Source organism: Cololabis saira, chromosome 24 (assembly GCF_033807715.1).
Source record: "Cololabis saira isolate AMF1-May2022 chromosome 24, fColSai1.1, whole genome shotgun sequence".
Taxonomy (NCBI): domain Eukaryota; kingdom Metazoa; phylum Chordata; class Actinopteri; order Beloniformes; family Belonidae; genus Cololabis; species Cololabis saira.
Genome location: NC_084610.1, coordinates 370,172 through 393,486, shown reverse-complemented (window position 1 = coordinate 393,486; position 23,315 = coordinate 370,172). Strand labels below are relative to the sequence as shown.

The window sequence follows — 23,315 nt, the reverse complement described above, 5'->3', positions numbered from 1 at the left end:
TCGCACCATCTCAGTCTGGCCTCCCTGACTTTATCTCCAAAGCCTCTAACATGTCCAGTCTGGTCACTCCCTTAGAGAACCTCAGCATCTTCCTCTCTGCTGCCTCCAGCTCTGCCTCCTGTCTTTTCCTCAGTGACACCGTCTCTAGACCAAACAACATCGCTGCTCTCACCACAGTTTTGTACACCTTTCCTTTCATTTTAGCTGAAACTCTTTTATCACACATCACACCTGACACTTTTCTCCACCCGCTCCATCCCGCCTGCACACCTTTCTTCACCTCTTTTCCACACTCTCTATTGCTCTGAACTGTTGACCCCAACTACTTAAAATCCATGTTCATACTTGGCCAATAAAGCTTATTCTATTCTATTCTATTCTATTCTATTCTATTCTATTCTATTCTATTCTATTCTATTCTAGTCTATTTTGTTTTAATTTAAAGTTTTTCTCCCATTAGGGGAGTTTTTACCTGCCATTGTTTATGTTATGTTTATGTAGTAATTGCTCGGAAGTGATGTTCTGGGTCTCTGGAAAGCACCTAGAGACAACTTCTGTTGTAATAGCACTATATAAATAAAATTGAATGGAACTGAATTCAATTGAATTAATGTATTAATTATGTTCTAATCTATTCTGTTATATTCTATTGTTGGATTCTGTTCTATACTTATGTATTCTAATCTATTCTGTTCTATTCTAATCTATTCTGTTCTATTCTAATATATTCTGTTCTAATCCATTCTATTCTATTCTATTTTATTCTGTTATATTCTATTCTAATTCATTCTGTTATATTCTATTGTTCTATTCTAATCTGTTCTATACTTAATTATTCTATTCTGTTCTATTCTATTCTAATCTATTCTGTTATATTCTATTGTTCTATTCTAGTCTGTTCTATTCTGTTATATTCTATTGTTCTATTCTAATCTGTTCTATATTTATTTATTCTATTCTGTTCTGTTCTATTCTATTCTTTTCTATTTTGACCGCATCAGGTCGTATTTTGCTTGACTTGCCGATCATTTCGGAGAAAAAAAAACCCAATTTCCGGAAGAATGTTGTCAAAATAAAATACGATAAGGCCTTTTTCATTAATAAAGTCCTTCGGCGCTTTTATTCTGGCAGAAGAGCGATGCATTTCCGGTGCCAGCGGCCAGCCTGACGGACCAGCCGCTCGGCGACGAGCGAAGCCGCCGCTAACCAGGTGCAAAGTACAAAATGAAAGCTGTCGATTAGAAGACCGGAGCCCCGACACCGGAGCCGGGACCAGCCCTCAGGTGAGGCTCCCCGCAGCGGCTGTGCTCGCTCTGCCGGGCCGGGCTCAGCAGGGGGAGCTTGGATCGGTTTGATGGGCTAGCAGTTAGCTTAGCTCGCTCCCTGTTGGCTCTGTTTGCTCTGTTATTGTCTCAGATTCCCCACATAAACTCCCAATATACCACTTTAACTGACTCGATGCCACACAAGATGATTGATAATTGGTGGACATGTGTTGGTAAACCCCGCAATGACAAATCTGCTATCAACAGTTGTTAACTTCCGGTCCAGCTGGTGCTGTTAATAAAGTTAATTTAAGACTAATTACTAGGGTTGTAACGATACACTAATGTCACGGTACGATACACTAATGTCACGGTACGATACACTAATGTCACGATACGGTACACTAATGTAACGATACACTAATGTCACGATACGATACACTAATGTAACGATACACTAATGTCACGATACGGTACGATACACTAATGTCACGATAGGGGTGTAACGATACACTAATGTCACAATACGATACACTAATGTCACGATACGATACGGTACACTAATGTCACGATACGATACGGTACACTAATGTCACGATACGATACGGTACACTAATGTCACGGTACGATACACTAATGTCACGATAGGGGTGTAACGATACACTAATGTCACGATACGATACACTAATGTCCCGATACGATACGGTACACTAATGTCACGGTACGATACACTAATGTCACGATAGGGGTGTAACAATACACTAATGTCACGATACGATACACTAATGTCACGATAGGGGTGTAACGATACACTAATGTCACGATAGGGGTGTAACGATACACTAATGTCACGGCACGATACAGTACGATACACGATATTGAGGTCACGATAACGATACGATACGATATTATAGCAGTATTTTTTTAAAAGGAACCCTGGTTATTAAGACTTGTAGTCCCTAATTAGCCACAATTGTTCTCTTATACTAAAATATGTTGTTAGAAACACATAAAATAATCTAATTGCTTTAAAAATCTACAATGTTTATCACATATGCGGGAGGCGCCATGTTTTACCTGCGCAATGCATTCTGGGGGCGATGACGTAGACCGGTGGCTCTGGGAAGATAAGCAGCGTTAGTTTAACTGGGACAGGTATCTAAAACATAGATGAGCAGCACTCTCCCGGCCCTGGAGGCTGACGAGGGAGCCCATAAGACGTCCGGGTTCAGGCAAACTGGATCAAAGTTCTGTGATGCACGGGAGATCTGCAAAAATGATCAAAGTCTTGCGCATCTTACCAGTGCATTAGGCTACGGCGTCAACGGCGTAGGCTACGGCGCCAACGGCGTAGGCTACAGCGTCAACGGCCGTAGACGGCGTAGCCGTGGCTCTAGAGCCTGCAGCGCACCGCCATCCGCTCTCCGCTCTCGCCGGGATGGGCAGTGGCAGCGGGGGACAGGATGCACGTTTGGGTGGGCATAGCCCACCCCTGCCGCCCCCCTCAAACCGGCCTCGGTGCTGGGTCCACCGTTTGATGACAGACCAGAGGCTGAGGGGACTGGCCCGGGACTTTGACGAAACGGGAGGCGCAGACTTCGCGTCAAATAGGCAAGAACATCTTTATTTAATAAATGACGCCAGATCTGGCTGGGGTTTTTATTGTAGCATCGGCTATCTGCTAGTTGAAACGTAGTTCATGCTTTATGGGGCTGTACTTTTTTTCTTTTTTTTTTTTTACTTTTTTGTAGGTGCGCCGTCACCTTAATGTTTAGCTGTGTTTTGATCTGTGTTTCTGGTGCGCCGTCACCTGTTTAGCTGTGTTTTCATCTGTTTCTGGGTGTCAAAACAGTGGACGGGGGCTAGCAGGTGCCACCGTCTGACGTCACTACCCAGAATGCATTGCGGTGTAAACAACAATGGCGACCTACGAGTTAAATTATATTTTCAAATTTTATAAAAACGAAGACATCAAAAAGGTTTTTTATATCACATTGTTATAATTGATACCAACATTTATCTTTTAAGACCTACATGTCTTAATAGCCAGGGTTCCTTTTAACAACCTTGAATGAGGAACATATGACTGGAAAAAATGGTCTTTTATTTGAAAGGCACAAAATACAAAACAATGCTGTGCGTTTGCCTTATTGTTCCCGTTTGTAATGCTTTATAACTGTTTAAGTCTTAAAGAGAAAGCCAGGCCAACCATTTTCCACAAACTGAACTAAAAGTAAATGTCAGGTTTGCATTATGCATCTTCAGTTTCATACAAGTAAAAATATTTTGCCACAAACTGAATAGTTTCTCTCATGTATGATTTGACTTTTTTCTTTTCCAGAAATGTAACAACTAAAATTAAATAAATAATTAAAGTAAATAAACAAACTATGAAAAGTCCCAAACTCCAAATGCAACATGACTGTTATTTATCTTGTGCCAGAGCTGAGAGCTTCACCTGCTCCAGCCTGAGGCCGTAAGGTGAACCCCGTTATCGTTTCATCCTCCCACCCTTGGGGACGACACAATCTTTACATCATAAAACAGATTGATTCATGCTCACCTTATAATAAAACTTCAGAGCTCAAAACCCCTCAAGAGTCCCGTGATCGGGACCAAAACGGTACTAGTTTCTTCTGAGCGTAGTCAGATTTTGGTCCGCGGGTCGAGGTCGTCACGTGATCCCGCTGCACCAATACGATGTTACTAGTAAACACAATATATTAATATTAATAATCCAATATCGCGCTACAGTTTGTCACCTTCACGACACATATCGTGCCGTTTTTGTATCGCGAAAGTTCGTGGCACGATATATTGTTACACCCCTACTAATTATGCATGTTGTTGTTAATTACATCCTTGTCACGAAGCAGGACAACATCTACTAGATATGCACAACTCGGAGGTTTCCCATCGACCTGATGGAGTTGACAGATTTACGTCACTACCTTATCGATGAGATCTTGGACTCTCATCATCAATAACTTTGCAATATTTCGTAACAATTATTTCTTTTCTTTTCATTTGTCTATTACTGTTTGCAATTATTTAAATCTGGGTTCAGTGAGCCGAACAACTGAAGACAAATTCCCTGTCTGGCCAATAGAGCTGATTCTTATTCTAGTCATATAATTCTATGGCACTGCACTTTTTATTATTATTATGATTTTTTTTTTTTTTATCTTTTAATCTTTAATCTTTATATGGGTGTTTGGATTTTGGGCTGTTTGATTTGTATATGAGAGCGCTGACTGAGTGAGTGAGATGGAGATGTCCGTCCCAAAGGGATTAATAAAGTCGTCTGAATCTGAATCAACATCCAAAGAACTGCTCATCAGAAGAACCAACGTTGACTTACATTTAAATCCCTCACCATCTTCAGTCTGTTGGTACTGATTGTGAGATCTGCATCCATCCATCCATCCATCCATCCATCCATCCATCCATCCATCCATCCATCCATCCATCCATCCATCCATCCATGCATGCATGCAATATTTCATAACACTTATTTTTTTCTATTCATATAATTCTATTGATGGCACTGCACTTTTGTATTTTAATTTTTTTTATTTTTTTATTTTTATCTTTATATGGTTTTTAGGATGTTCAGAATCAGGTTTATTGACTAAGTTAGGTCAAACAAGACAGGGAATTTGACTCGGTTATTTTTGCTCACTGTACAGTAAATAGACAAATGACAGCTCTTATTAACGTATTTACAATTTTAAAAAAAAGTGAAAGGTGCATCAGTATGATGTAGACATGGTTATTGAAAGGTGCATTGTTACAGCATATGATTATGGTTATTATTGTTATTATTGCACAGTGATTGATTACTTTGAGACTGAGTGATGAGACTTCATCAGAGCAACAGCTTGGGGGCAGAGACAATGCCTCTATTTTAAACGAAAATGCCTTTTATTTTAAAATAAAATACCGTTTTAAGAGAAAATGTCCCACTGTTTTGAGCTTGTATGTAGTGGCATGTTATTGTGATGTAACTTTCTATTGTTAAGGAAGTCCAACAATCTGTTGTTAGAGCTACGTTTTTTGTGGCTAGCCGTGTTTTCAGCTCTGCTTTCTTGGCTGTGTACCGCGCCAAGACATTAAATCAGCATTACATTCACGGAACACAGCCCAATGATAAAACGCTGATTAACTGTTAATTGATTTATTTAATCAAGTAATTTCTTTTCGACATTAAATCTAAAATCGATTAATTGTTAACATCTCTTAATATCTCTTTATATTATTTTGGAAAATCCTTCTATGAAAATGGTGCCAGGCTCCCTGTGCAAGGGTCCAGAACAATGATGGACAAAACTATAGAAGGATTTCTTTCTAGATGATCAGCCCGTGTTGGTCATAGAAAATGTTGGATTTCACTGACCACCAGAGCATCTGAAGTCGTGGCAAAGTTTCTCAGGTTCGACATGCAACCCTGGGTGATCTTTGGTGAACGGATACTTCTATGTATCTAAGCAGTACTCGCTATTGGCTGGTACCCAAAGGCCAGGTATAGGAATCGATATCAGAAAGGAAAAGCGGAACATCTGTAATTCCTGTCAGCGTCACACCTCTGCTGGAGGACTCTTCAGGTGAAAGCAGGAGAACACAAACTGTGGGAAGTTTAGAGATGGACTGCAGGAGGAAGCCACAGTCCCAAAAACTGGACCTTCTGTGCAAACTCTACAGAGAAAGGCCCCTGCCAGGATCTGAACGAGGAACCTTCGTAGTGTTGTCCAACAAGCCACTGTGTTGCCTTAATTGCTAATTAAGAGACTGTGTGGTAACTCGCATGGCAAGTGTCTTTGTGGGAAAGTAATGCTCAACTTGAGCCTGAATCCTTCAGTCTCTTCCACACATCAGTGGTGTCGGATCAATACTAGGTATCGGCTGATAGAAATAAACAAGAACAGAGCCGTTGCCTCTGAGTCATTTCATTTGGTTAAACTCATGTTTGCTAGGTTAATCTGGATTTGCCCTCTGGTTTATCAGTCGATGATATTCCAGATTGTGTTTTCAGTTTGAATTTCTGGTTTCACAAACATTTTTATATCCTACTGTGGTACAATCATGACTGGTAAAACATTTTGACCACATGTTTGTGGTTTTAGTTATGGAGTTTAGTTTTGATGGCGGAGGAAAACGCTGGGCTTGGACAAAATGTTGGAAAACATAACCCCTCAGTATGACTCACTGGAATAGCGCTGCTACATAACTCTAACCTCATGATAAAATAAACCTTCTGGAAAATCGAATGAGCCACGGGTAATGTAAAAGGAGCCAGAAAAGGCCAGCTTGTTCTTGGAAGTTGTAATAAATTTAAACTGTTAAATGTCATGAAACCGACACGGAATTGATGCAACAATCCTAATTAGTCCTTTTAAGTGATGAGGAGAGGCATCACCATAAAATAAGTACATTTAGAAATGGATGACATTTTTCTGCTCCCTTTTTGTAAATGTAAAACATGTTAAACAGAAATCACGTTGTCATGGATGTGTTCCCTGTAAACTTATCAGCTGAGCAGTTGAGCAATGACCTGAACTTCCTTCTGCATTCAGCCATGACTTGTCATCAAGAGTTTCATCACAACAAAGTTTAGTAAAACTAATTTCTGAGCTGAAGCAGAAACCAGAACTGATTAAATGTGTCTCGTTTAACTTTCTAAAAACAAAAAAAGTCAAGAGCAAAGGTTTCCAGTTGTTGTGGTCTCCGTCTGCAGCCGTGCAGGTAACGCCTGACTCACACTCGCTGATTAGAGAGTTGCCGATCATCCAGCCGCTTCAGGCTTTTCTACTTGTGTCTCCTTCAGCTGTGTGTCGGGATTTATGTCGTCTTTTTGATCTTACAGGAGAAAGGAATCCCTTTGATGGGAGAATCCTCTTTCCTGGCCTCCTGGGTCAATCGGCGTGTCACGATGATGGGTATGTATACAAGTACTTTATGACATCGTGACTTATGGCAGTTAGCCGACTCAGCCTTTTCTCAAACACAGGACTGAAGGAATGTTTTTTTATTCTGCCGTCTCTGAACAATGGCCCAGTGATAAGCACGTAATCCCTTGTGAGGAGTGTGTCAGTGGTTGCCATGGGCAACTCCTGCAGGTCTGAACTGACGAGTCTTTTTTTCTTTCCCTATTTAAAATGTTTTGTAAAGTCCCAAAGCTCTTTTCTCTTTATTTCAACTATGTATTAGCGTAAAAACACACTCATGGGTCTTGTTATTCAGCAAAAATGCAACCCTAGACCAGAGGTGGGTAAAGTAGCCAAAAATTGTACTCAAGTAAAAGTACTGTTACTTCAGAATAATATGACTCAAGTAGAAGTAAAAAGTAGTCATCCAAATAATTACTTGAGTAAAAGTAAAAAAGTACTTGGTGAAAAAACTACTCAAGTACTGAGTAACTGTTGAGTAACGTCTGATTTATTTTTTTAACACAACCATTCAAACAGACAAAATAATCATCTTCAGGCAAATTAAATCAATAAAATAATAAAATAAATTAAAATTCATAAAAAAATAGCTTAAATTAAAATAATCTTAAAGTAAATTCAAGTACTTTGATAAATAATAAAATAATAACAGAATAAATAAATTAAAATTTCAAGCCTTTGTACTTTTCTTTTTTAACCAGGCTCCGCAGGCAGAACCAGAACCATGAACTCATGTAAACTCTGTGTGTGTTTGTGTGTTTGAGTCTGTGTATGTGACAAAACATGCATAAACAAACATTTTTCCCAAAGAATCACTCAGTGATGTCGTGAGATTGACGCGTACGCGGATAAAAGGGATAAAAGAAAAGTAACAGCTCAACGTAGCCTAATGTAGCGGAAGTATAAGAGTAACAGTTTCTTCTTCACAAATCTACTCAAGTAAAAGTAAAAAGTATAGTGATTCAAAACTACTCGTAAAAGTACAAAATTTCCCAAAACTTACTCAAGTAAATGTAATGGAGTAAATGTAACTCGTTACTACCCAACTCTGCCCTAGACAAAGAACAGTATATAAAACCTTCTAAGTTTTGTGTGTGCTGCATAGTTGTTTTCCCCGTGCTACGTCCTCGCCACAACCTGACCTGCAGTAAGTGGATGGTAAAGGGAGTAGATTCCATCCAGTTTGAAAACGGTGATGGACTCGTAACGTCTCAGTGGCGCTTGAAGAGTCTCAGATGAGGCACTTTAAATAATTTAGTATTTCTCTGAGCCTTGTGTGGTCCGACCTGGGAGGAGGTCTGCTGGGGCTCCACTCTTGGGAGGATTGGCAGCTGTCTTGTGTGTTTTCCACTTGGGAGCGATCGTTCCCATGTAGAGCTCATTGCTTCCCAGACTGATGTGCACAGATGTGGTTGCTTCTCAACTTCCTTTCATGTCTTTTTCCTCTTGGTTTTGCATAAACACCTGAATGCTAGGGGGAAAAAAAATGTGCTAAAACGTCTGCTTTTATAAAAGTCTGCACGCCCGCCGGTGGTCGGTTAACGGACCTGATGATTAGCAGCACTTGTCTCTTGAATCCTATGGAAGCACTCATGGTATATTAGTATTACCCACATTGATTTTTTTTCTTTGCTTTTCTTATTAGCTTCATTATTGTTAAATAATCTGCTAACAAGGGCAAACGAAGTGTAATTGCCGTTTTGTAGAATCTGTTTGCTTCTAGTCAAATTCACCTGAAAATGAAGACTTGAACAGCGAAGTCTGTCTGGATTTGTGGGAGTTTTTATTTTTAGCACTCGGTTTAATCAGTTCTAAGTGTGAACTATGTTGCCTAATGTGCGATGTGTTGTCCCTCAGATGAGCAGGAGGCCCTGAACTCGATCATGCAGGACCTGGCCGAACTGCAACGTTCCAGCCGTCCTGCACCGTTCCTGTCAGACCTGGGCAAACCCAAAGCCTCGTCCCCCAAGAACCAGGTGAGCCCTGCACAGCCCCCACCCAGAGTCTTACACATCCAAATCAAGTGCTGGTGTGAATGTTTGCTGACTCTGACTCTCGTTTCCGTCAGAATGACGTGAGAGTGAAGTTCGAGTTCAAAGGGGAGAAGAGGTGAGGTTTCGTTGTGACACTTCGCTCTAAGGTGGTCCGTGCAATCCTGACGTCTCTTCTTCTCTGCAGGATCTTGCAGTTCCCGCGACCCGTCAAGCTGGAGGACCTGAGAGCGAAGGCTAAAGTGGCTTTTGGACAGACGATGGACCTCCACTACACCAACAACGAGGTACGGCTCTGGAAGATGGAAGTAACACGACTGGTATCGACTGGCGTATTAAAGAGAGGGACATCTACACTGTAGTTTGTGTTTCCTCTTGAAGCTGGTGATTCCCCTGACGACCCAGGACGACCTGGACAAGGCCGTCGAGCTGCTGGATCGCAGCGTTCACATGAAGAGCCTGAAGATCCTCCTGGTGCTCCAGGTGTCCTCTCAGGTCAGCAGCTCCCACGCTCTCAGTTCACTCAGTTCACCCCGAATTCGATGTCTTCGCACCGTAGAAACACAAGAGGAAATCATGGTGATTATAAGCATCAGGAATACTCAGTGTATCGGGGAGTATTTACATCTGAGCACCAGCTGTTTCCCAGGTGAGTGGGTGGGTGGAGTCACTTATCTCCCTTTAGTATTATGTTGGCAAATATGATCATAGCCTCGTTTTTCGAGGCTGGAAATTCCCCGCAGGAGAACCTGCTCATGATGCAGGGCTGAGTTTTCCAGAGATGCCACGAATATAAACGTTATAAACGCTAAACGTGAGCAAACTTCTGAAGCATCTCAGGAGCTGTCGCAGGATGAAACCCGGGTTTAACAAGTCGAGGGGAGAGAGGCGCGAAGCCCGGAGTCCTCAAAGAAAACTGCAGACGGACGGATGAAGCGCTGTCCTGGATAACTTTTCATATCAGCTCATAGAAGTTCAGACATTTGTCATTAAAGATATATAGTGTGTTTTGTACCTCCAGAACTCCTCCTCCAACATGGACCTGTTACCGTCCCATGAGGAGCTGGACAACACCGGATTCAGGCTCTCGGACGGGAAGAGGATGCTGGCTGTGATAGGTGAGTCACGGCTCCCGCTGACTTTCTGAGGAGGAAACGGATCGTTCTGTTTTCCTTTCTGAGTGACTCTGGTTTCTCTTCTCCGCTGGCCTCAGGCTCCCACTCCACCGACCGCAGCTCTCCTCCCCCGGGATACATCCCCGACGCGCTCCAGCAGGTGGCCAGGAACGGCTCCTTCACCAGCATCAACAGTGAGGGCGAGTTCATCCCCGAGAGCATGGACCAGGTAGGGACGGAGAACAGGGCTCCTGCACCAGAATGTGGAAACCTCCTTTTTCAAAATAAAAGCTGCTACACAATTGAGCTGTTTAACCCTTTATGACCGTCTGGAGCACCGGCGCTCCCGTTTGCATATTGATTTTCAAAATGTATGTACCAATGCAACCAAATAAAATAGGGCAATCATTATTTTTGCAAGTTAAACAGGAAGAGTTTCACTTCCATATCCTGCATTTAGTGTCCCAGAGTTTTAATCCATTAAATCGTTTGGAAAAATCACATAATAAATCCAGTAAAATTGCTGAAATCTTCATAATTGCCATTGCGGGTTATTTATAGATCCGGTACGTGTTCACAGCTCGTCCTACGTTGATGTACGTTGACACATACATCATCGTGTATTTTTCCAATCCCCTTCCCGCGAAAAGGGAGGTGACGTCATTCCCCCGGGAAACTAGTCAGTTTGAATTTGCGCTCTTGTTCGTGCTTTTTATCAGAGATTTTCACAAAAGATTACTCGCCGATCTTTCGTGAGCCAAGTTTTTCAGTGCCGGATGAAGACGTGATATCTAGACGCGATATTGTAAAATGATATATCTCAAAAACTAAAGTCTGAATTAATTCCAGATAAATTTCCTGAGGTCTGAAAGGCTTCAGTGTTACTTTTTTCCATTAACGTTTTTGATGGTCTAGCTGTGGGATTTCTGTATTTAGAAAAATATGTGTAAAATTTAAAAAACGATTTACTTGGTAGTTATTTGCACTTTTTAGAAATGTATTTAGTTAGTATGGACTTGTAACATACAGATTATTAAAGATTGGCTTATATGGGTTGTTTTGATGCATAGCAAATAAAAATACTCCATAAAATGGCAGTACAGCATGCAGAAATGTAAAAGTATGCTTAGGCGGACTTTTTCTATGGTAGCTCATAAAGGGTTAAACCACTCGAAAAAAATATATTTTAGTTTTGCATAAAAATATACACATGTCTAAGATGATTGACAGGAAGCAAGAAGTCTGTGATGGTTCTGCATTGTAAACGTTGGTGTTTGTCTGTCCTCCAGATGTTGGACCCGCTGTCCATGAGCAGCCCGGAGAACTCAGCGTCTGGCAGCTGTCCGTCTCTGGACAGCCCGCTGGACAGGTGAGGCAGTATTAGGGCTGGGCGATATGGACCAAAAGTCATATCTCGATATTTTCTAGCTGAATGGCAATACTCGATATATATCGATATTTTTTCTGTGCCATAATTGGGGTTTCCCCCAAAGCATTATAGCATAGCATCTCTGTTAGCATCTCTGTTAGCTTCATTTTTTCTGAGGCAAACCCTTAAAAAAACAGTCAGTTTTAATACAAAGCCTCGTGCCAAATGTCACACAGGTTCCTTTATTAACAGAGGTCTGCACAATATCAAAATGTATAAAACAAATGAAATAAAAATAAACTGCCTGCATATAGAGAATAAAAATGCTTCTTGAATAAAATAAAACAAATATCCCTTTCCTGCATAACAATTAAATTAAAATAAAGTAACAGGCAGACTTTTCCACTGAGGTTCACAGTTGTGCAAATAACAAAACATTTGTGCAAATCTCAAATAAAACATTCAAGTCAATTTGTTACAAAATAAGCTATATCAAAATCATAAAAAAAAAAATCTATTTTTTTTTTTTAAAACCGATATAAACGATATTGTCTCGTACCATATCACGTTTGAAAATATATCGATATGTATTAAAATCTTGATATATCGCCCAGCCCTAGGCAGTATTTCAGTATTTCATTTCTTAAAACATGTTTTGTGAGTGTGAATCACACGAGAGCAGCTTTAAAATCTGACCGTTGTTTTTTTCTTTCCCTCCTGTATTTGTTTTAGTGATTACCCCAAGTCCAGGATGCCCAGAGCACAGAGTTACCCCGACAACCACCAGGACTTTCCAGGTTTATTTATTCATCTCTACCGCAGAATGCTGCTTGTGTTGGTTCCTCTCCTCATGAATCCTCCTCCCTTTCTCCGGCAGAGTACGACATCCCCGTGTTCGAGAAGTCGGGGAAGGGGGGGACGTATCCTCGCAGATACGGCATTCCCTTCGGCCTGCAGGACTACAGCGACGGTGGGTGTTTCCTCCTGCCGGCACGGCGGTGGCGTCACGGTTTCAGCTGCTTATCACAGGTGCTGGTCTCGTCTGTTCAGGGAGGAAGACCTTCCCTCGGGCCCGGCGGACGCAGGTCCACGGCTTCCGCTCGCCCGTCAGCTTCAGCCCCACGGAGCAGTCGCCCAGCACCAGCAGCGGCAGCAGCGTCTTCACCCCCGACCTGGAGGAGGCCCCCGGGCCCGGCAGGAGGCGGCGGGGCAGCGACATCGAGCCCAACCCCAACCCGCCGGCCGCTCCCACTCTGTCGGTCATGGACATCAGTCCGCCCAGCCGCTGTGAGTCCGTCCAGGGTTAACGGGCAGGTGGAGGCAGAGCGGCGTCTCCGCTCAGGTCTCACCAGTCATGTCTCTGTGCACCCAGCTCCACGCGCCCCCACCAACTGGAGGCTCGGGAAGCTCCTGGGTCAGGGGGCGTTCGGCCGCGTTTTCCTGTGTTACGATGCAGATACCGGCCGCGAGCTGGCCGTCAAGCAGGTCCAGTTCGACCCGGAGAGCCCGGAGACCAGCAAGGTGCGTATAGACAAGTTTACGAGCCGTTTCCGCTCTACTTCCTAAACTCCTCCCCTCTAAGCAGTCCACTTCCGTTTTGGCGGTTTACCATTGATCAGAGTGGCAACATTGCTCTGACAAAGAGGGACAAAATGGATATTTCAAAGAAAAAAAGTGGTTCGGGAACGACATGTCTCGGCAGTTGGATGTAAGAACTCGAGGAAGCACCTGAACGAGTGGTCAGGTAGAGAGAGCTGCATCCACAAACCAGCTTCAAAGACACGTCCATGCGCTGCTTTGTTTACTTTTTTTCCGCTGCCTCCCCCGGAGAAACAACACGAATCTGAGGTAAGTTCAGCAACTTTAGCTGTGAAGCTGACAGTACTGTTAATTATGAAGAAGTTGTCATACACTAACATTGCTACTGGTATTTTTATAAGGCAGTTGATGGTTTTGAGATGGGACGAACAATGCGTGTGTGTGTGTGTGTGTGCCTGCCTGCTTGTGAAATAATCTGCCAGTGGAACAAGATTTTTTTGCTTGTAATGTGAAGATAAATCTTGTCCCACTGGCAGATTTTTCTACTTATTTCAAGTGAAAATGTACTTGAAACAGGTGAAAATTGTCAAATAAGTAATTTTTTTGGTAAATACTCTTGTTTTAAGTGTAATGAGATTTTTTGACTAAAAATGAGACATTTTAACTAGAAATAAGACAAATATTCCTGGTAAGATTTTGAGTTTTTGCAGTGCAACGTAAATATAATGCAATTTGGCAGGCTGTTGTGATGATTGTGTGTGTGTGAGTACAATGTACAACACAAACACAAATGGTACAATTTTGACCATTGTGATGTTTTCTATGCCTGCATTAATTTTGCTCCATCCATGTTTTCTCCTTTTTCCCTTTTTAGATGGTCCTGAAACCTGTCAGCCTGCCTGAGGCCGAGCCTGCTACACAAATGATGTTGTTCATTAAATAAAGATAAACAACAAATACTGTGTGCATTGTATTTTTTAATATTATATATGAATAGTTTTTATAGTGATGTAATTGTGTGGGATGCTTTTGTATTTTACTATGGAGGTAAGGGAACTGTTAATTGAATTTGTGCACATAAATCAAATGTGTGCATATTCTACATTTGTGCATAAATAAATAGAAATGTAAACATTTAAGTCAAATCATACATATAATATGTAGTGTATTTTCTCTGTGATTAGAAGATTATGAACATGGATTACAGAGTAAAAAATACACACTATATGTATGATTTGACAAATATTTACATTTTTTATTTATGCATAACTGTAGAATAATATGCACACATTTGATTTATGTGCACAAATTCGACAGTTCCCTTACCCCATATTTTACTTTTTTATTCCTGTTAAGATTAAACATATGACTTTTCTTGTTGAAGCCATTTGTTTAGTTTCCTCAAAACTCAAAATTCATCCATTATTAATGTACAGTATGAGCTGGTGGTGAGTTGGTGACGGCTGGTAAAGATCCTTCCTGTTGTGTGTGTATTGTGATAAAGTTCTTTATTTTCTGTAATGCAATTAAAAAAAAAAAATTTTTTTATACATTCTGGATTCATTACAAATCAACTGAAATATTGCAAGCCATTTATTATTTTAATATTGCTGATTGTGGTTTACAGTTTAAGATTAAGATTTGCAGAATATTCAAATTTTTTGAGATGGGATATTTGAGTTTTCTTAAGCTGTAAACCATGATCAGCAATATTAAAATAATAAAAGGCTTGCAATATTTCAGTTGATTTGTAATGAATCCAGAATGTATGACATTTTTGTTTTTATAATTGCATTAGAGAAAATCACAATATTCTAATTTTCTGAGACAGTCCTGCACTTCATCTTCTTCTGACCAGCATTTCTTTCAGACCCAGCTGTTCCTTCAGTCAGTGCAGGCAAGCCCGGTTTTCCCGTCTCACAGCATTTTCTACCTAGAGAGATATAGTAAAAAAAAAAAAGCCAAGTAGACTATGATGTAGTTTGGATACCAAAAATGGGAGGGAGGGAGGAAGGAAGGAAGGAAGGAAGGAAGGAAGGAAGGAAGGAAGGAAGGAAGGAAGGAAGGAAGGAAGGAAGGAAGGAAGGAAGGAAGGAAATAAATGAGCCAGAAAGAAAGAAAGCTATGAGCCAGAAATAAAGAAAGAAATTAGCCTGAAAGAAAGAAAGAACGATAAATTTCCATTGATGACGTTTAGTAGAATTTAGTATTCTTTTAGAGCAGTGATTTGGGAGCTCCAAAGACTGAATGGGGTGATAGATTTATAGTTAAAAAGATGGAGTTGAATTGGTATTTTTTTTTTTTTTTTTATCGTTATTGGGATAAATGCCAGAAATTATTGTGATAAATGTTTTAGTCCATACCGCCCATCCCTAGTGCGTATGGGCTCTGACTCCCGGCCCGTGTGGAGGTCCAGCATCCTGAGCGGAACCGTTGGACCCGGAGAACTAAGTCGTGTGTCTCCTCCTGCAGGAGGTGAGCGCGTTGGAGTGTGAGATCCAGCTGCTGAAGAACCTGTGTCACGAGCGGATCGTCCAGTACTACGGCTGCCTGCGGGACACCCTGGAGCGGACGCTCTCCATCTTCATGGAGTACATGCCCGGCGTGAGTGCTCATGAACGGCCCAGGGCAGAAGTTCCCCCGCCTCTATCCTCTAATTTAGCTTGATGTTTGTGCAAATACATATAAGTAGAATCATCTGATTGTAGTCGGATGAACAACTTTATTGAACGTGCTCTTAGAGAAGCATCTGCAGCAGAGTTGGGCGTCTGATTGGTGATAAATGCTGATTTATACCTTTCTGATAAGTGGTCCTCATTGGTGTCGGGAGGCTTATTTTATGGGACTGAAGCCCCCCTAAATAATTTGGTGGGGTTTTTTTTTTTGTTTTATTTATATATATATATATATATATATATATATATATATATATATATATACATACACACACAGTATATATATTTTGTTGGTTTTTTGTTACAAAAAAGAGCAGACAAATTCAATACAAAGACGCAGGAATATAAGTTTAAATAAATAATAATATAACCTGTCATTATTCACTTAAATATGATCACAGATCATGTGGTTTCCCCTGACTTCCCTGTGTAAGGTGGAGTTATCCAGTCCGTTCCACCTGTTGATATATAGAGAAACGTCCACATTAGAGAGCAGCAGCAGAAATGGACATACTAGAGGTTTTTTTTGTTTGTTTTTTTTTCCCTTTTTTCCCCCATACTTAGGCTACAAAACACAGAATGTGCAACATACAGCTGTTAACACCCTTTATATAAATGGTATTGACATCTTGACTAAAAAATGTATTAATAAACGTGTTAGAGAATGTTTTTATAATGCAAGAAAAAGTTTTTATCCATCTAAAACATATATTTCAAGATGTCCTGATATTGATAACAAGTTTACCTTTTGTAAAGCTGAACCTGAAGGTGTAACTCACCTGTTCTATGGTTGCTCATATACTAGTACGTTTTGGAAAGAACTTGGGAACTACATACTGTGCAAAACAACATATAAATCAACATAGAAGGGAAAAATGTTATTACTTATTTTGAATTCAAAGAGAAAAAAATTGCACTATTGTCAACCTCTATATTTTATTAGGTAAATTCTATATTCATAAAAGTAAATTTTGAATATCAACCCCATTATTTAAGCTGTTTTTGATTGAAATTGATTATTTTTTTAATTAATCTCAAACAAGAAATGTGTATCAATAATTAATATTTAATGAGAAGTTTTCAACCGGTTGTCACAATTACAGATCTTGTTACGTATATAATATTTTAGTGAAGTCTATCACACCATGTTTATTTTTCTGTTCTTTATTTCTTATGTTTTTTCTCTTTCTTTCCTTTGCAATACATACTGTCCTTAAAACGTAGTGACTCTGTTGGTATGTAATCTCTGTTCTGGGCTCTCAGGGCTCCATCAAGGACCAGCTGAAGTCGTACGGAGCGCTGACGGAAAACGTGACGCGCCGCTACACGCGGCAGATCCTGGAGGGCGTGTCGTACCTGCACAGCAACATGATCGTCCACAGGGACATCAAAGGTAAGGCGGGTGGGCGGCGTTGGCTGGCCCAATGAGGGAGCAGACGCTGACGCTGCTGTTCTCCACCCAGGGGCCAACATCCTGCGGGACTCGGTGGGGAACGTGAAGCTGGGAGACTTCGGCGCCAGCCGGCGGCTGCAGACCATCTGTCTGTCGGGGACGGGCATCAAGTCGGTGACGGGAACCCCGTACTGGATGAGCCCAGAGGTGATCAGCGGCGAGGGATACGGCCGCAAGGCCGACATCTGGTGAGACCGCCACCCGTGACGCTGTCGCCATCACCTGATCCTGCAGAGTTAGTAGACATTAGGGACATTTAAGATACTTGAGCTGAGTTTATGATAATTAAGTGAAAAGACAGTTTCTAAACAGGCTCAGGTCCAATCTTAAGTTGCTTTCGTCAACGAAAATTATGACTAGATATCGCCGTCAACGAACCTTAATCACCTGAGGAAAACGAGACGAGACGCAACGAAAATGCAGGTCATGTGACGATAACGATAATTTAATATATAATGCAATATCGTAGACAAATAAAAACGAGACTAAAATGTAGATTGCAAAATAAAAACTGCTAAAATGTGTCTTCATTTTCGTTAACCAAAACGAGACCAAATGTTCTACCAAAGATCCTTAATGTCCATGTTTTCAGTAGTTTCTCTGGTTTAATGTCCATGTTTTCAGTAGTTTCTCTGGTTTAATGTCCATGTTTTCAGTAGTTTCTCTGGTTTAATGTCCATGTTTTCAGTAGTTTCTCTGGTTTAATGTCCATGTTTTCAGTAGTTTCCTCTGGTTTAATGTCCATGTTTTCAGTAGTTTCTCTGGTTTAATGTCCATGTTTTCAGTAGTTTCTCTGGTTTAATGTCCATGTTTTCAGTAGTTTCTCTGGTTTAATGTCCATGTTTTCAGTAGTTTCTCTGGTTTAATGTCCATGTTTTCAGTAGTTTCTCTGGTTTAATGTCCATGTTTTCAGTAGTTTCCTCTGGTTTAATGTCCATGTTTTCAGTAGTTTCTCTGGTTTAATGTCCATGTTTTCAGTAGTTTCTCTGGTTTAATGTCCATGTTTTCAGTAGTTTCTCTGGTTTAATGTCCATGTTTTCAGTAGTTTCTCTGGTTTAATGTCCATGTTTTCAGTAGTTTCTCTGGTTTAGTTCTGCTGGGTGACGTTAGTCCTCAATTCCAGTCGCTGCAGCGGGGAATCAGATCCAGAAGATGCAGCTGCAGGTTAGAGGCTGATGCCGTTAACGCAGAGCTCTAGGTTCACGTCCATTAAAAACTAAGTTACATAGAGAAACGTGGGGATCTGCTCTGGGGGGGAGAAGAAGAAGATCCATCTTTGGATACACTTTCTACATAGACGTGGAAAAGAAAACCCAATGTGTCGTCGGAAAAGAAAAAGATAAAAATAAATATGTTGTAAACTCAAATTAGAGTTCTGTATGTGGAATGAATGTATTCTTGAGTCTATAAGGTAACAATTATATAATAATAGGATAACGTAGTTTGAATTATAAAATGGGTTTGACTAAATACAATCTTTGACTAAAACTAGACTAAAATGGTCCTGGACAATTCTGACTAAAATAAGAATAAAATACTCAGAATTTTAGTCGACTGGAACTTGACACGACTAAAAGGAGAATGAACGTGACTAAAACTAATAAAAACTAAAATGATAGCTCGACCCAAAGACTGGACTTAAACTTAAATTGAAATTGGCTGACAGAAACATCACTACTCCAATCAGACGCCGGTACGTGGCAGGTTAACGGCTGCAGCAGCTCCGGAGACCTGGCGGGTCCACCAGACCCCTCACGTCTCGGAGGTGTCCGGTCGTTCACGGCTGTTTCTGTCCTCAGGAGCATCGGCTGCACGGTTGTGGAGATGCTGACGCAGCAGCCGCCGTGGGCGGAGTTCGAGGCCATGGCGGCCATCTTTAAGATCGCCACCCAGCCCACCAACCCGGTGCTGCCCGGCCACGTGTCCGACCACTGCAGAGAGTTCCTCAAGCGCATCTTCGTGGAGACCAGGCAGCGGCCGTCCGCCGACGAGCTGCTGCGGCATGTCTTCGTACATTAACCCCTGGAGACTGAAGCCCCGCCCCCCGCCACGTACGGCCTTATCCCCACCCCTGGCCACACCCCCTTCTAGCTGAGACCACATTGGACCGGCTGGGAGGCAGCGGGGGGAGATGGGGCGCCTCCGTTCGTACGAGACGCCTGGACGTGACTTTGTTATTTAGTTTCCTGTAACGTGCACCTTACTTTCTGAAGCGACGGAGACGGATCTTCATTTTCACGTCCGAACGGTTCCTGTCTTCAGACGTGGCGACGGCGAGGACCTGCGGGAGGTGAGGCGCCGCGCCGACGCCAGAATGTAGTCTCCTGCCAAACCCAGAGGGGCGCCGATGTCCTGGCCCGCTGCTAACGACCAGAACCCCCGACACGACTCCGCTCATCCCCCCCCTCCTCCTCGGCCCCCGTCTCTGCCGTGTGCCTTTTCTGTTTTCTAGCGAGCGTGGGAGCGAGTCTGGGATAAATGCCTTCACCCCGCTGATCCACCTCCAGCCTTCATGTCTGTTTTTACCTCCTCTTCCTCCTTTGTTGGGGCGACGTGGCGCAGCGCCGCGTTCACCTGCTGTTTCAGCTCCTCCAGCTGGTAACCAAATATCCCTCGGCCTTCTGGTCGTCGTGGGCGAGGATCGGAGCCTCCGCCGCGGCTCCCCGCTCAGATCTCCGCTGGGACGTCTCGCTGGTGCTCGTGCTGGACGTCCAGTGGTGGATAACTCCAGCTCAAGGAGGCGCACACGTCCTTTTACTTTCCCACGAGTCCACATCGTTTTCCTTAGGTCTGAATGAAGCACCTGTGACTTGTTTGCGAAGGATGTCCGGAGGATGTCTGTGAAACTCTTCCTCACTTTCACGGAGCGACGACGTGAGTCTCGCCATCAGACGGCCTCATATCTGCCCTCAAACACTCTTTCTGTTGCTTGTGTCTGGTTTAGATTCGCTAAACTGAAATGCATAACGGACAAGTTGCCAAACGGGACCAGTGTCGACACGCCGCCGAGGGTTTTTAATCAGAGTCTCAGCTTCTGAAAATAACAAGTTCCCAGTTTTCTGATATTTGATCAACCAAACAGAGTATTTAAATCTGGAAGTATCTGCTCCCGCTTGAATCTGCTCGCCGGCAGGTACTCGTCACATGCTCTCCTTTAGTTTTTTGTTGTTTTCTTTGCCTCATGCACTCCTGCAGGTTATATTCACACCTGAAGATGTTTACAGGATCATTTAGGGGCCACCGCTCTTTGCCAAATCAGAAGCAACACTTTAACTTGTCGCTTTAGCCAAACTACATCAAGCAGCCAATCAGAATCACGTTGGTTCAAATGTCCCGGACGGATCCGAGGCCTCGTCACCAACATGTGGTCCATGTTGAGTAGGAATCATTTCAATAAGCAGCTGGACGGGGGCAGAAGTCCCATCCCGGTGTAAGTGGGCGGTACCGAGAAGCTGCCCTTCGCCTGCTGTGTTTCTGCAGAGCAGGAATGGAGTACCGGTGCTTTTTAAAGGTGCAATCAGCAGACTTAGGGGCCTTTTTGGAGCTGGATAAATGTTCTCATCTCAAGTGCGTGAGGTACTGGTGGTTCCTGGGTCCAATGGTACTAAAACTGACCCAGGACCAGCTAGAAAGGCTTGGGACAGCCGTGGTATTCCCTAGGAAGAGCTAGAGGAGGAGAGGAGGAGAGGAGGAGAGGAGGAGAGGAGGAGAGGAGGAGAGGAGGTCCTCCATTCTCCGGACACTTCCCTTGTGACCTGAACTCTGGATGGATGGATGGATGGATGGATGGATGGATGGATGATGGATTGATGAATAGATGATGGATGATGGATGGATGTATGGATGATGGTTTGATGGATGGATGTATGGATGATGGTTTGATGGATGGATGGATGGATGATGGTTTGATGGATGGATGGATGGATGATGACGGATGGATGATGGATGGATGGATGGATGGATGGATGGATGGATGAATGAATGAATGAATGAATAGGAGCGGCAGTAGCTCAGGTGGTCGAATCCCGCTCTCTCCCAGTTTGCTGTCGTAGTGTCCTTGGGCGAGACACCTTACCCACCTTGCCTCGTGTGAATGTGTTTGAATGTGTATGAATGTTGGTGGTGGTCGGAGGGGCCGTTTGGCGCGATATGGCAGCCACGCTTCTGTCAGTCTGCCCCAGGGCAGCTGTGGCTACAAATGTAGCTTACCACCACTGGTGAGAATGTGTATGAATGAATAATGATTTCTGTAAAGCGCTCTGGGTGCCTAGAAGGGCGCTATATAAATCCAAGTCATTATTATTATTATTATTAGATGGATGGATGGATGATGATGGATCTGGTACGTACAGTAACCTGGGTCTGCTGCTGTTGTAGTTCCCTCGGTGGCCACCAGGCGTCACTAGAGTTCCTCTGATTGCACCTTTAGACAGGATCAGGTGGATTTCTGAAAGCACTTGTGTGTAAACGTTCAGATGTTTAGTTGCTCCGTGATCAATGTGTCTGATCGGCCGGTGGATCCACACAGGTTGTGGAAACGGAAACAAACTTATCTTTAACCCTTAATTTATATATTTTCACAGCGGTACCTGTCCAAATAAAACTATGAAAAAAGTCAGAGAATAAATATCAGAAAAAAGTAGAGTTTTAGGCGGCCCGGCGTAAACTGTCTGGTACAGGAGATGAGCTGTGAACGCCGCCAGCACTGCTGAACCTTGATCGCCGTTATGCACTATCGATGATTCACTGATGCTTTCTCACGGTTCCTCATCGGCTGTCACGAGCAGCTCGGCTCAGCCAACTTTTCTTTGCACATTTTAAAAGACTGTTTTTTTATTTTTACTGTGTGTGTGTGAGAGAGAGGGTGTGTGAGAGATAAACCTCTACTGAATGTAAAGTGTCATTTCTACCAACAGGTGGCCTCGTTCACCACAGTGGATTCACGCTTCGGTACCAGTATTTCACCTTCAGATTTACTTGTAGTTCTCTTTAGCCACTGCTGCCACTCCTGGATGGATGGATGGATGGATGGATGGATGGGTGTGTGTGTGTGTGTGTTTGTGCGTGCGTGCGTGTGTGTGTGTGTGTGAGAGAGAGAGAGAGAGAGGATTTTTGTGGGTCTGTATGACTGTAAATGTGCATTTACTGCAGAATTTGCTCATTGGACACTGCGCCCAAAATGCCTTGAGCATTCTGACTTTAGGGAGCGAGATCGTTAAAATAATAATGAAAGATGTAAAAATGTAAAAATTGAATTTGTCTTCTGTTTCGGACAGGAAAGTACTCTTCTATCCCACATGTTTGGTCTGTGTCTTGTAAAAGAAGCCATGTTTATAATTCTAATTGGTTTGTGACCAATACGCCTGTTTATATCAGATCTGTATATCAGTGGTACGCATAATTTTTTAATATATATTTTTTATTTTCTTTTTTCTTTTTTTTTTTAAATTGGAGATTTTATGCATGGTTGGGTCTCGATAGACGCAGCGGTGCCATCGAATGGTTGCTATTTTTTGACAAAATTCTGGAGTAATGCAACAGTTCTGTGTTCATAATTACAATTATGACTATGATGATGATGAAAACAATAAAAGATATTTATTTCACATCGAGGACTTCATTTTTTCATTTTTTTTAAGGCGTCTACAAATATCTCACCTCACCAGCAGATTCTTGACATCAGTTTTAACCCTTTATAGGTCACTCATTGAAATACTTGGAAATGTACAATTTCAGCCCTAGAGTGTTATTGAGGGCTACTACCAGAGTATTTTTCTTTTTTTTTTTTATTCTTGATGCAAATCAAGGTCAAAGAAGTTACCATATATGGTTCCTTGCCCATCGCGAGTAACATTGTATCTAAAACTGATGTTACCATACAGTATATGGTTACTTGCCCATTGTGGGTGAAATTGTACCCATACATTGGATATGTATAAAAATACAAAAAACACATACAACAT

General features: G+C 42.2%; 1 protein-coding gene across 4 annotated transcripts; it reads left to right on the top strand.

Annotated features, from left to right (window-relative positions):
- The first annotated feature begins 1,159 nt into the window (after positions 1–1,159).
- Positions 1,160–20,743, top strand: map3k2 (mitogen-activated protein kinase kinase kinase 2). Of its 4 annotated transcripts, none has more exons than XM_061715893.1 (17): positions 1,160–1,283; positions 7,129–7,201; positions 9,068–9,186; positions 9,279–9,319; positions 9,389–9,488; positions 9,583–9,696; positions 10,223–10,319; positions 10,415–10,545; positions 11,606–11,685; positions 12,418–12,482; positions 12,563–12,655; positions 12,736–12,972; positions 13,058–13,206; positions 15,697–15,828; positions 17,163–17,292; positions 17,363–17,540; positions 19,152–20,743. In XM_061715893.1, the coding sequence occupies exons 2-17, from the start codon at positions 7,147–7,149 to the stop codon at positions 19,369–19,371; spliced, it is 1,941 nt and encodes a 646-aa protein (XP_061571877.1). In that variant the 5' UTR covers positions 1,160–1,283; positions 7,129–7,146; the 3' UTR covers positions 19,372–20,743. The 4 variants fall into 4 exon arrangements, with proteins under 4 accessions (XP_061571877.1, XP_061571876.1, XP_061571878.1 ...); XM_061715892.1 differs by having other exon boundaries at positions 10,205–10,319; XM_061715894.1 differs by lacking the exon at positions 7,129–7,201 and having other exon boundaries at positions 10,205–10,319.
- Positions 20,744–23,315: the final 2,572 nt, after the last annotated feature.

Bases quoted from the DNA above. Each gene is read 5' to 3' on its own strand.
- map3k2 (XM_061715892.1), top strand. From the start codon at position 7,147: ATGGGAGAATCCTCTTTCCTGGCCTCCTGGGTCAATCGGCGTGTCACG. The intron at 9,489-9,582 runs GTACGGCTCTGG...TTCCTCTTGAAG, and splicing joins TCCACTACACCAACAACGAG to CTGGTGATTCCCCTGACGAC. The intron at 12,483-12,562 runs GTTTATTTATTC...TTTCTCCGGCAG, and splicing joins CAACCACCAGGACTTTCCAG to AGTACGACATCCCCGTGTTC.